The sequence below is a fragment of the Rhagoletis pomonella genome, unplaced genomic scaffold (assembly GCF_013731165.1).
Source record: "Rhagoletis pomonella isolate Grant_MI unplaced genomic scaffold, Rhpom_1.0 Rhpom_scaffold_00002, whole genome shotgun sequence".
Taxonomy (NCBI): domain Eukaryota; kingdom Metazoa; phylum Arthropoda; class Insecta; order Diptera; family Tephritidae; genus Rhagoletis; species Rhagoletis pomonella.
The window spans coordinates 40023370-40037196 of NW_023458556.1; the positions used below are offsets into that span (position 1 = coordinate 40023370).

General features: G+C 38.8%; 1 protein-coding gene across 4 annotated transcripts in view; it reads right to left on the reverse strand.

Annotated features, from left to right (window-relative positions):
- Positions 1–3631: 3631 nt before the first annotated feature.
- The window catches only part of LOC118733592 (pancreatic lipase-related protein 2), a 54769-nt gene continuing 44573 nt past the window's right edge, over positions 3632–13827 (reverse strand). The window contains exons 1-4 of one of the 4 annotated variants that reach the window (XM_036463043.1): positions 6663–7201; positions 4860–5014; positions 4329–4796; positions 3632–4132 (exon numbers count right to left, since the gene is read on the reverse strand). In XM_036463043.1, the coding sequence (XP_036318936.1) occupies positions 3729–4132; positions 4329–4796; positions 4860–5014; positions 6663–6871 (1236 nt within the window). In that variant the 5' untranslated portion in view covers positions 6872–7201 and the 3' untranslated portion in view covers positions 3632–3728. Of the gene's footprint in view, positions 4133–4328; positions 4797–4859; positions 5015–5258; positions 5368–6654; positions 7202–13827 lie in introns of those variants that run through there. The other 3 variants (XM_036463044.1, XM_036463046.1, XM_036463045.1) reach the window with 3 other exon arrangements.

Below are 13827 nucleotides of genomic sequence, written 5' to 3' on the forward strand. Positions count from 1 at the left end.
ATTCAGCCTCCACGACGAAACGTCCGACAACGGATTGAGGCTGATCGACTTCGCCGGGGCCCGAAACATGGTAGTATGCAGTACTAGGTTCAAGCATAAAAAGATCCATCAAGCTACCTGGCTGTCTCCGGATCGAAAAACGAGAAACCAAATCGATCATGTTGTGATAGACGGAAGGCACGCTTCCAGTGTTTTAGACGTACGCACACTCCGAGGCCCAAACATCGACTCGGACCACTATCTTGTTGCAGCCAAGATACGCACCCGCCTATGTGCAGCAAAAAATGTGCGCCCAAATATGCAAGGAAAGCTTAACGTCGAAAAGCTGCAATCACAACAGACAGCCAGCGCTTTCGCTACTCGACTCTCACACCTGCTCTCAGAGAGCACTCTTCAACAAACCGACATATGCGAGCAGTGGAACCACATTTCCCGCTCATTAAGTACCGCCGCCGAAGAAGTAGTCGGATTTCAGCGAGCCCGAAAGAACAACTGCTACGATGAGGAGTGTCAGGAAGCTGCAGAGAAAAAAGATGCCGCCTACAGGGCCACGCTGCGATCGGGCGCAACGCGCGCTATGTGGGACCGCTATAGGGATCTGAAGAGGGAAGCGAGACGTATTTGCCGCAACAAGAAGAGAGAGGCAGAAATACGTGAGTGCGAAGAGCTTGAAATGCTGGCCGACAGGAGGAATGCCCGAAAATTTTACCAGAGAGTTAGGCGACTTACGGAAGGTTTAAAGACCGGGGCGCACTCCTGTAAGAACAATAATGGCGACCTAGTAACTGATGTCCAGAGCGTACTTAAATTATGGAGGGAACACTTTTCCGCCCTACTAAATGGCAGCAGCACAGAAAGTTGTGGAGAAGAAGAACCCGAGCCCGCAGTCGATGATGACGGAGTCAACGTTCCACCGCCTGACTATGACGAGGTACGTATAGCAATAACGCGGCTGAAAAACAACAAAGCCGCTGGAGCTGACAGCCTGCCAGCTGAGCTATTCAAGTACGGCGGCGAGGAGTTGATAAGGTGCATGCATCAACTCTTGTGCAGAATATGGTCAGATGAACGCATGCCCGACGACTGGAATTTAAGTGTGCTCTGCCCAATCCACAAGAAAGGTGACCCCGCCATTCGCGCCAACTACCGCGGGATCAGCCTTCTAAGCATAGGTTACAAGGTCTTATCGAGCGTATTGTGCGAAAGACTGAAGCCCACCGTCAATGAACTGATTGGGCCTTATCAGTGTGGCTTTAGACCTGGCAAATCCACCATAGACCAGGTATTCACAATACGCCAAATCTTGGAAAAGACCCGCGAGAAAAGGATCGACACTCACCACCTATTTGTCGACTTTAAAGCCGCCTTTGACAGCACTAAAAGGAGTTGCCTATACGCCGCTATGTCTGAATTTGGCATCCCCTCAAAACTCATACGGCTGTGTAAAATGACGTTGAGCAATACCACCAGCTCCGTCAGAATTGGAAAAGACCTCTCCGAGCCGTTCGCCACAAAACGGGGTTTCAGACAGGGCGACTCCCTTTCATGTGACTTCTTTAATCTGATGTTGGAGAAGATAATAAGAGCTGCAGAACTGAACCGCTCAGGAACAATATACTACAAGAGCGTGCAATTGCTGGCTTATGCCGATGACATCGACATCATCGGTAACAAAAACCGCGAAGTCTGTTCTGCCTTTTCCAAGTTGAATAGGGAAGCAAAGCGCATGGGTCTGGTGGTAAACGAGGACAAGACGAAGTATCTCCTGTCATCAAACAAACACTCAGCACATTCGCGCCTTGGCACCCACGTCACTGTTGACAGTTACAATTTCGAGAAAGTAGAGAATTTCGTTTACTTGGGAACCAGCATTAACACCGATAATAATGTCAGCATTGAAATCCAACGTAGAATCACTCTTGCCAACAAGTGCTACTTTGGACTGAGTAAGCAATTCAGGAGTAAAGTCCTCTCTCGACGTACGAAAACCACGCTCTATAAGTCACTCATCATGCCCGTGCTGGTATATGGCGCAGAAGCATGGACAATGACAACATCCGATGAGGCGGCTCTTGGGGTGTTTGAGAGAAAGATTTTGCGGAAGATTTACGGTCCTTTACGCGTTGGCGACGGCGAGTACCGCAGACGATGGAACGATGAGCTGTATGAGCTTTACAACGATATAGACATAGTTCAGCGAATTAAAATACAGCGGCTCCGCTGGCTTGGTCATGTCGTTCGAATGGACACCGACGCTCCAGCTCTGAAAGTATTCAACTCGGAACCCGCTGGTGGTAGCAGAGGAAGAGGGAGGCCCCCACTGCGATGGAAAGATCAGGTGGAGAAGGACTTGGCTTCACTTGGCGTTTCCAATTGGCGTCAGTTGGCACAGAGGAGAAGCGACTGGCGTGCTTTGCTGAACTCGGCCAAAATCGCTTAGGCGGTTACAGCGCCAAAAAAAAGAATAAAGAAGTTTCCAATTTTCACTTTCAGCTTAATTCCCATATACATACATATGTGTGTACATTTGCATCGATAGCAGTTCAAAATTGAGTTAAAATAGCAGTAATTTACCACCATGCAGATTCAGTGATCTACAAACAAATGCAAAAAAAAATACCAACTTTCATTTACAGAGCTCAATGCGAGCCTACCAAAATCATTTGTATGAGAACATGCCAAAGTCAGACTCGGCACCAATAATATGTACTTAGAGAACCATAAGCAAAGGCCAAACCAGCAAGCTATTTGCATAGCACAAACAAAAGTGAGCAAATGCCTATTGTTTCAGGTGTGCGCTGCGGTGCGATGCGGTGCGGTTCGGTGTGCTGCAGTTAAATTCCAATGCTGCGCTGCTCCAGTTCCTGACTGCAGTACCAATAAACGAACAGTTGCACACCAATTTCAACGCTAACAAATTGCATTCGAATGCCAGACATAGCAACATTTTCAGCATTGACCGAAAAAAAAACTGTATGTATATGTTAACACACATGTGTGTTTGCACACAAATACATACCAACACTGCATACGCGTATGTACATGTCTATCTATCTTAGTACGAGTATGTGTTTACTTATGTACATACGTGCACCCACCAAGCAGTGCTTAAATATTTAGCAGCACAGTGATTGCTAAAGGTCGACGCTGAAATGTGAGTAGTTAACACCACCGCAACTAACGCCGCGCGTTGTGGCCGTAACACGCTTACGTACGTACATATGTATGCAACATGCATGCGTCTGTATGTTGCAATATTGGCACGCAAGCAGCCGCACATAATTACGCAATTGTTGTTGCAACCGCACAACAATGCCAAATGCCACACGCGGCTTTCTCCACACGGCACCGCGCCCAGCTCCGCTTATGGCAGTTTGCAACCACAACTCAGAACTGATAAAGCCGCTGCCAACACCCAACTCTCGACCGCCATACATTTGAATGTGTAAAAGCTGCAAAGCACAAATCGAATTCGGAATTAAATTCCACACCCAAAATCTCGCATACAAATTGAATGCGTTTTCTCAATAAAGCATGCACACGAATACATTCATACATGCATGCATGCCTTCATATATGCACGCTCACTCACATGCCACATTGCCAATACACATACACAACCACAACCACATAACGATTAACTTTGTTATCCTTTCGGCAACAATGCATTTATTTCAATGAAAATACCATCAGTCGTCATTCCATTACAGTTGCGAATCTCAGCGCGCTTACAACGCCGCTGCGCGTTTACGTTGACGTCGCCTAGGCCATTTGCGGCGCCTAGGTTGCCCTGCTGTCGGAAGCGTCACAGCGCCAATCAAAGCGTTTTTTCCCAAAGCCGCCAAACCATCCACCCGCTGACGTCGGCGCCATTTCTGTCGTTGCTGATGAAGCCACCGCTGTTGCCATTGTCTGCGTTGAACGTACGGCGGTTGGGATTCGGTGTCGAAGTAGAAATCGCCATGGTTGCGGCGTTGAGAATGTATGCCGAAACGACCCCGATAGCTCTGCGCACAAAGACCCTGCTCAAAATTTTCATAGCTGCTGCAATGGTAGCCCACGAACGGAAACGCCGGATTCATGGATTGCTTGAAAAACACAGCCGATGAGCTGTGGCTACACGCGACCGCATCTGTGTAGATGAAAAGAAGGCAGAAGGAACAAGTGAAATGAATAATTAAGTATGTATGCAGATTGTCAACACATTCAATGCGTTGCATGCGGCATTTAAGTGATTGTAGTACAGCGTTTTTGTTGCACGCCTATTTGACCGTTTACAAATGCACGCATACATACACACACACATACACACACACATAAGTACTTACTGTTCTGAAAACCCGAAAGTAATACTTGACAGTGGCGTTGCGGCGCTTTTCCACCATTCGGATAAAAGTCGGCATGTCCCGATTTAACGCTGGTACCCAAAGTGTCGCCTGATGTGTGCAACACTTGCACAAATTCTGCGTCGCTGGGATCCAGTCTAAAATCCGTTGATACGACAGCTGGCAGCGTGAAGAGCGGCCCCGCAGGATCAAGACCGATGATTTGTTCAACTTCACCATTGAGCATAACACCTGCATAGCCAGCCGCATGCGCGCCCAAACTGTAGCCAGCCAAAGTGACGTTGCGGCGTGTAAATTGGTTTGGTCGCAAATTCTCCATTGCTTTGATAATGCCAGCCACGGTGAGGCCAACATCAAATATAGACATGGATGCCGTTTTGTAGTCCACCTTTGACAAATTGCCCCAATCAACAACACAGACGCTATAATTCGGATCGAAGTGCGTCCAAGCTGGTGGAAAAAGAAAATAAAGTTTGGTTGAATTTGCATCAAGAATTCGTTAGTTTAAATTACTTTTTAACATATCCTGCACCCACTCTTTGCTGCCTTCGTCGTTCCAACCATGTAAGAATAGTGCCAACTTTCGGCGCGGATCCAGGCGATGAAATCCACGCAAATCGCCTAATTGTAGATCAAAGTGATATTCGTCTCCCAGTCGCATATTTGAGCTAAAAATTAAAAAAAATCATTTTCTACAAACAAGCATATCGCACACCGTCTTCAAAAGAGTCACAACTCAAAACTTGGCATTTTTGAAATTATGCGCTAAAACTGTAAGAACTTTTCGTTATTTTAAACAGAATAATTTTTCATGTTTTTTTGTATCCGCTAAGGCATTATTTGGACCTCAGGAGCCAAATTTCTGGAACAACTAATTCGCAATCATTTTTTTTTTGCGGTAACTTTCCTTACTTTTTTAGGTAGCGGTCACTTCTTAATAGGCAAAATGAAGGCACACTAATTAATTATGTAGTTCATTATAGATCACGCACGCACGGTATGTTAGATATCCACGATTATTATCAGCAACAAAGATTTACAGTATCGATCATATCAAGAGCACCAGTGAGATTGTTTGTCTCTTAGGTTTATTTATTTATTTTTAAAAGTTTTCAATTAAAAAAATACAGTTTATTCTCTAACAAAATCCTTGTGCTTAACCCCATTCTTAAAACTTAAAAAAATGCAATATATCGCCAGTTTAGAGTGAAAAGTTGCTAAGTCCACTTGTTATGAAAACTCAGATTTTGATAAAGGAGGCTGGAGAAATTAAAAATACAACGTTTCGAAAAGGGTAAAGGTCCTTGTTTTATGTTTTCTCGTTTATATTCAATGAAAGGAAAAAATTGTTAAGTCCAAAAAAGCCTCGAAAATTCGATAAGTCCAAAATAGTATCTTTTAATAAAGATCGAACCCTCTGATTTGGATTTGCTTTAAACAGGCAAAATGTTGAATGTTAAAGAAAGTGACTATAAGAAGTCTGTTTCCTCTCCTGTACAATTTTTAAATTGGGACTTAGCAACTTTTCACTCTAAGCCAGCTCCATTTTCATCAGAATTTCAAACGTTTTCTCAGAAGTGTTAGAATTTTTTGAGTATACAGTTTTATAGCCCATTAAATTTTGCGGCAATAATGTGAGAGTTTCAAGTGGCTAAAAATTGTGGCCGATTTTTTAGAATTTCTTTTTTTTTTTGCCAAAAGTGTTGCGGTTTTCTTCCATATACAAATAATTTGTCTTTATTCATTATATGGAAGTAAATGCGAAAAAAAATTCTAAAAAATCAATGGTAATTTTTAGCCACCTGGAATTTGTTCATTTATGACAATAAAATTGAATAGGCTATACAACTGTATACTCAAAAAAAAATTCTAACACTTCTGAGGAAAAAGTATGCAGTTTAGATTTTTAAAATGGGTTTATATAGGTTTTTTAGAGAATGAACTCTATTTTAACTGAAATTTCTTAAAATCAAATAAATAAATACATAAATAATAGTGACAAACACTATCACACTGAAGTGGAGGTGCTATTAATATTACCGATACTGTAAGTATACATTCCTTTTCAACTCCATTCTACTAATTCAAAAAGAAATTAGTTAGGGTCTTCTTTTTAGGCATACCTTCGTTGTTTGCATGCCCTTTCACTATCAAAACACAAACCACTTTTTTTTTTATTAATTACTTAATATTGATAAATATTCATGGCAATGTTATTTTTTCACGAGCGTTAATTTGTATGTATGTTGCTACAATAAGCCTATTGTGGCATAAATAACTATGCATAAGAAACCTACATAGTACATACATACATACGTTGTACGACACTCAAAGACGATCCCCAAATTTGGTTTAGCACGATTCAAGCTGGTGCGCAGCATCGTCTCCTGAATGTAACGCATCGAAGTCGCCATTGCTTTCCATTTTTGAATATGGTGATACAAAAATGTGGTGTCATAAATTTCCGGTAAAGTTAGAAAGGCCAATCCAATAAAAATAAGCATCAAATCGCGTATTGGCTGCATTCGAATGCTTAATTAATTAATTAATTTTTTTTTTATTAACACAAAGAGCCATAAAAGGCAACAAAGGAACAAATCTAACGCCAAATGAAAATAATCCGCCCTTTTATTGTTTATAAGCGTTACAAAACATCCAACAAACGCGCCACGCTCGCGTTCAACACACAATTTTAAACGCCAAACTGTTTGTGATGCCCAATGGCATGTAACTGATGAGTTGTGATATCGAATCTTAAGCATTTTCCCGCTCATCATATTGGCTTGGCTGTCGATTGATCTGTACGAAACCGTAGTCACTGTGCTACTATCCACCAATGTGGATACACCTCAAAGTGTAAGCCGGTGACGCAGCTGCTAGGTGAGAGTGCCGAAGGCACATTCACATAGATAAAGTATATAAAATGAATACATATAAGCAACAACAAAACGTTAATGTAAGCAAACAAAATGAGATGTATAAGAGATGACTTCTACTATTTTTGTATCAATTGAGTAAATTTCTTTTATTTGCCATTATTTATATAGCGGGCTGAATTTTGATACATATGTAGTAGGTAGGTGTTAAGTAGTGAATGCCTATGTTTGTTTTCTATTTTTATTTATATTTTCTTTGTGTGCGTTTTACAAGCGAAAGTATTGCAGTGGAGCGGAAACCACATCGCTTTAACTTCCCAGCAAATTGGCGGAAGACGAACAAACTTCTCAAAAAATGAAATATTCGTAATATTGATTATAGCAAGAAAGCTTGCGCTCAAGCTTATTTTTTCAAATTGCTTTAACCATACCTACATACAAACGAGTACACATTTTATTTGTATATTTTGAACTAAACGAGGGTAGTTGGATAGGTCAGCGAATTTTTAAATTCACCGTGTACGTTTCCGACTACCATCTATTAGTAGGCCACTGTCAAATTTGGAGCATACATACTACGTCATTTAGCTTGTGTTTGACAGGTATTGAAAGCAAACAACCTACTAGATTTTGATGAAAATGGAAAAAGTCAATTTCGTGTAAACAATCCAAAAGAAATTTTTGAGTAAAAAAGCCATCACTTGTGAAAGGAAAAACTTAATACACAAATCAATTGAGACTCAATGAATATCAATGGGTAAGAAGTCGCCTACTGAAGTCTTTTGAATAATTGCGTATGAAAACACAATCCACGCAATTTGGGCGAGGTTTTTGTGCTGAGCACAGCAATAATGTAGTTAGAAAACAACAAAGATCCCGGAGAAGACGATGTGGCGGCTGAATGCAATATACATACATGCAGTCATATTAAATGAGCAATTTTTTTCTTACAAATTGATTAAAACTTTGTCAAACAAAGCTCTGTTATGAAACTAAGCAAAATGCAGCTTAAAGCCGTTTTTCGTAAACACACATTTTCTGTAGTACTGTAGCGAAATTGTAGCTATAAAAATGCATTTATATTCTACTACATCTCGTTACAGTGGCGATTTGATGCACGAAATGATTTAAAAACAAGTCATTTTGAAGCAAAAAAAAACGACTTCAATTCTCATATAAAAATTTAGGAGTACCGTTATTTTTTCATGATCCAATGATCAAGTCTAAACCACCTCTGAGACACTACATTTCCAAATCAAAAAGAATTATCGAAATCGGTTAACGTGGCCCAAAGTTATACGGTAACATACATAAAAAGTAAAAAATAAAAATCCGCCGAACTGATAACCTCCTCCTTTTTTGGAAGTCGGTTAAAAGGTATTAAAAACCAGGAGATATTTCAGCAGAGAATTAATTGAAATATGTTAATGTTTTAGAAAATACTTATACTTATTAAAAACGACTTAGAAAAAAATATATATATATTTCATGATCCAGTGATCTAAACCAGATTAGTATGGGACCATCTCTGAGACACTACATTTCCGATTCAAAAAGAATTATCGAAATCGGTTAACGTGGCCCAAAGTTATACGGTAACATACATAAAAAATAAAAAAAATAAATAAAAAAAAAAATCCGCCGAACTGATAACCTCCTCCTTTTTTGGAAGTCGGTTAAAAAGCAGGGTTCAGATTTTTGACAACTAGGAAAAAATTAGTTGATCCCAAAACTTTAGAAATTTTTAAGATCTAATCTATTAATCCAAATAACTTTGAACTTATTCCATTTAATTGTCTTTCAAATGAAATCCATACCTAATTATAATAGTTTTATTCAATGTTTGGCTTTTATTTCTAACTAACGGTAAGCGTTATTCAAATGCTTAATTTTAAAGCAAATATCCGGTCTAACCTTTTTTTCTGATTTTAAAAATGAAAAACTGTTTTTTTTTTCTAATTTCCTTTTTCGAATAACTTGAAAACTGGTTTTGGAAAAAAGTCGAATAACGCCCTAGTTAATACGCGCACCCTAATTCAATTAAATGACGTATAATCATTTAGGAGATTCACAAGACGCGTTAACCGTCGAAAAATCCTAAGCTTAATAATTTTTAATGAAAAATAACGGTTCCATCGCATTGCGGGATTTTTTACTTGTCTAATGTATATACAGACATGCATGTATACATAGATATGTATATCAGCTTTATTTGGAAAAAAAGATTTATAGTGCATGATATGTATGTAAATATGTAGCTCCATGATCTTCTAAATTGACCTAAAGTAAATAAAAATGTACTGTGAAAACAAAATTCTGTTAAAGCCATCTGGTTTGCATTTATATTTCATAGAATTCCAGCCGAGCTCCTAAACTCCTAAATATGTACATACATCCATACTTACGTACTCGCACCTAGTAAATCAACAGCAGTGTTACCAAAACACCAGCGGGCAATTAAATACCGTATGCTACCTAAGCGCTATAAGCCAAAACGCCACTTGACCACTTATTGTTGGTTGGCTAGTCGTTTCAGATGAATTGTTAAGCTTCTTTGAAATAGTATTGGGCTTCTCCTCTTCTTCTGCTCTATTTTATTCAATTTTATTGTAGACAGTAAAATGACGGTCACTTGGTGATCCAAGTCTGCTCTTGTTTACACTAAGAATCAAGGTGTTGAATTTGTTGATTTATGCAGGCATAATGTATGATGGAATACTAGAAAAATTACCTACAGTGATGAGAGAAGCTTGTTATGCTAAGTTGGCATCATGTATATGCATGAGTTCAAAATCGAATTTATAGATACAGTGAAACCCGCTTAAGTAGCATGGTAAGCTAGATTTTAACCTAACGTAAATTCTTAGCAGGCATGGGTGTGTCAAAGCCTAACACAATCGTTTTGATCTTATGTTACTATTGAGGAAGCCGAAGACGCAAACTACGTACTTTAAGGCACTCTGATCCCCGGTTCCATACTCTGAGAAGAAAGATCTATGAAAATCCCGGCGGCGCACTATAGGCAAAACACGATTTATTTTTCAAAATCGTAGATCTTCGCTTAGAAAAGAGATAATGGAATGAAAATTTTTTTATTATCGTGAAGATAAATGATCATATAGTATAGAAAAACTATAGGGAAGTTACAACAACAATAACTGAACCCTGAAAATACCGTTTAAAATATCAAAAAATTTTTTTTACTTTTGGATTTTGGCTCCCATTCCACTAGAAAACACTGTATTTAATACATCATTAGCATTGTTTCTGAAAGATTTCTCTTTATTTTATCTTAAGACTCGATTTTTGTGACATTGGATGCTGTACCCGAGTGGCCAGATTTAAAAAAAATCTTCCTTCAAACTCTAATAACTTTCACAAAAAAATGTCTATAACAAAAATGGTTATACTGGTCGACGTCTTTACGAAAGTGCAGCATTTAACCCTTTAATGTAGAGTCTGTCATATACGAAATGCTTTTCAACCCTTTCAAGGCAGAGGAAAAAACTTCTCAATATGCTTTTGAACGTGCCATTACCTCTTTTCTAACCGAAGATCTACGATTTTGAAGAAAAAACTCTTGTTTTTCCTATAGAGCGGCGTTGTAACACCGGAAAGGCGAGTGCACCTCAGAGATGCGCTTGTACTTGCAAAATAATATTTAAATACAAAATGCAAATACGTCAACAAAAAAGTACTTGAAATACAAATAGAACTTCTTCAACAAAGTGTATTTAAATTCTTCTTCATTATTAGCGCTGAATCCGCCTTAGCGACTATTTTCCGCGTCCAAACCAGCACACCAGTCGTTTATCTACTGTGCCAACTCCTTCTCCACCTGGTCTTTCCGACGAAGAGGAGGCCTTCCTCTTCCTCTGTTACCAGCATTGCGTATTCGATGGATTTTAATTCGCTGAACTATGTCTATATCGTTGTAAAGCTCATACAGCTCATCCGTTAAATCGTCTGCGGTATTCTTCGTCGAGTTCCTGACCTTAAATGTCATTTCCATATTCACCTTTATCCTCTTCTTTATCATCATTTTATTTTTTATCTTTGTCCGTATTTTGACATTTGTGCTTGCCGTCACCATTGTCTTTGTCCTTTTCTCTATCGGTATTCTTATACTTATCATTATCTAATACAGCTTATCTGCAATCAAAAGCAACAGCTTCTTCCTGTTATTAAAGCCTGATCGATTTTGAAACTTTCAAAATTTGTATTTATGTATGTAAGTGTGTATGTATGTCCAAAATCGCTCGCTGCCTTACTTGTTAGTCCTTTGAATTTATTAGCTTTGGTTGTAAGCAACACCACCTTAAAATCTCTTCAATTAACATTTACAATTTGCATATCCATGCAAATATTAAATTACATACAACAATAATGACTCAGCACTCCTTAGTTAGCTACATACATACGTAATCAGTTTTGCCAAGCAGTTTTGCCCATATGTAAATAAGGAGATTCGCTCCTTCGTATGCACACGGCGTATTTGCAAAGCAATTCTCAAGATTGACAGTATTTCAGCAGCCTTGTCTTGCAATGTACATATGTACATTCAGACATAATTCTCAGATAACAACACCGGCGAATTTAGTAATGAAGTTGATTATGATGCTAAAGCTATTTATTAAGCTACATAGATGATATTTGAGCAAAAACAGTCATCTTCTGCTCTAACGCATCATCATAAGAAAATAATTTTTAAACTTTCCCGCCTTCAAGAAAGCATAAAAATGTTTATTTCCCAACAGTTGCGAATGCATTTACCACGAATGTTTGTGTGTGTTTTTTTATTGCTCCTCATGCTGTGTCAACTAACTATTTAGGATGTACATTAGGGCGGGTCAACTTATTTTTTTACTATGCGCGTATAGCATAGAAGGATTCCATGTGTAATTCTAAGTAAATGTGCCAAGGAAATCATGGGTCCAAAATCAATTCGAAATTTGCCAAATTACGAAAATAGTTTTCGCAGAAAATTTGAACATTTTCACTGTTTCGCCCTCTGTTGGAAGTTTAGAGAAAAAGATAAGTGCAGAAATGGATTCCTCATACCAAAAAACCCCTTGCATCATGTTTTTGTACAAAATTTAGGCACTTCTTTACAACACTACAGCAAAATGCTAAGAAACCTCTATTCGCAATATGACAAATTTCAAATTGATTTTAGACAAATTTGCTTAGAATTACACGTAGAATCCTTCTGTGTTATACGCGCATAGTCGGCAAAAAACTATCATACAAATTGTCCCGCCCTAATGCACATATGTTGTATGTGCACTTCTTTATAAGCATGTATTTGTGAGTATTTATGTACATACATATGTTCATATCGCGTATACAAATGTATATTGTAAGAATGCCTTTATTTTAAAACAACGCGCTGAGCAAACTTGTCATCAACTGAGGCATTCAGTCAAGTCAGTCTGGTTAATGCTCTGCTCTTCTCTGACAGGTGAGCTACACCTATTTGAGACAGACACATCATTATGGTATGGTATAAAGTTACTCAGCACACCAGCATAGCATTGGTTTTTTTTTTTGTGAATGTTAGCTGGCTTTATGTATGCGTTTAGTCCTTTCAAAGTTTCTTTCACCACCTTGACATCAACTCTAAAATGCAAGCTCTCCTCCTTCATTATTTAAGACACAAAGTTGTGTAAAGTTTTTCATATGATTTCATTTTACTCTTCATACACTCTTATTTGATTTTACCTTCACTAGTATAGTTAATTCCGCCAACACTGTCCTACAAATGACGTCGAGTGCAATGTGACCTGCCTTTATTTTCAATAAAATGCCTTGACATACAATAAGTTGCCCGAGTTGCTTCCAAAGTAGCAAACTTCTTCCTTCATATTATATCTCATCTGATAGTATTACTTTATTCTGGCTGTTATCTCTATTTCATGTCTGCATCATTTCCCTTCCGTTTAAGTTTAACTCTTTTGTCCTCGAATTTCTGCAATTTCAATCATCATTTCTGGGATTGTGTTTATTCTCGATATACATATGTACGAGTGTGTGTGCATATGGGGCATTATTTTGCATATAAAAGCATTTTACTTTTAGCATTTTTGATTCCATGCACAGATCAACATTTTACTGATTAATATTCTACTTAAACATACACCTGTGACTATGCACTGCTTAAAAGAATATACCAAATTCCAGTAAAACATTGGGCCTTATGCATAAAAAGTGAGCTTAAGCTCAGATTAAATTTTTGCACTGAAAGGGTGAGCTCAAACTCAAGAATTTGTACTGAAAATCGAGTCGGAGCTTAAGCTCCCTTTTTATGCATGAGGCCCATTATCTCGACTTCACTCCCCATTTACAACCGTTTGGAAGCGAGCTAATGTGAGAAGGCAAACGGCCCGAAATAGCTTGTTCGCTGGGCTTAGGACCCGTTATGTAAATGAAAATGTTCAAAAAGCCTTTGATAACTTAATGGTCAAGGTCTGTCCACCCGGCTGGTTGATACTCTGGGAAGAATAGGCCGTATATCACTTCTACTACATCTGCCACGTAAAGGCGCGCAAATTGGTAATGTGCTGAATTTCGGTAACTCTCACCCAGTTATGCCGTTAGTTAAGAAT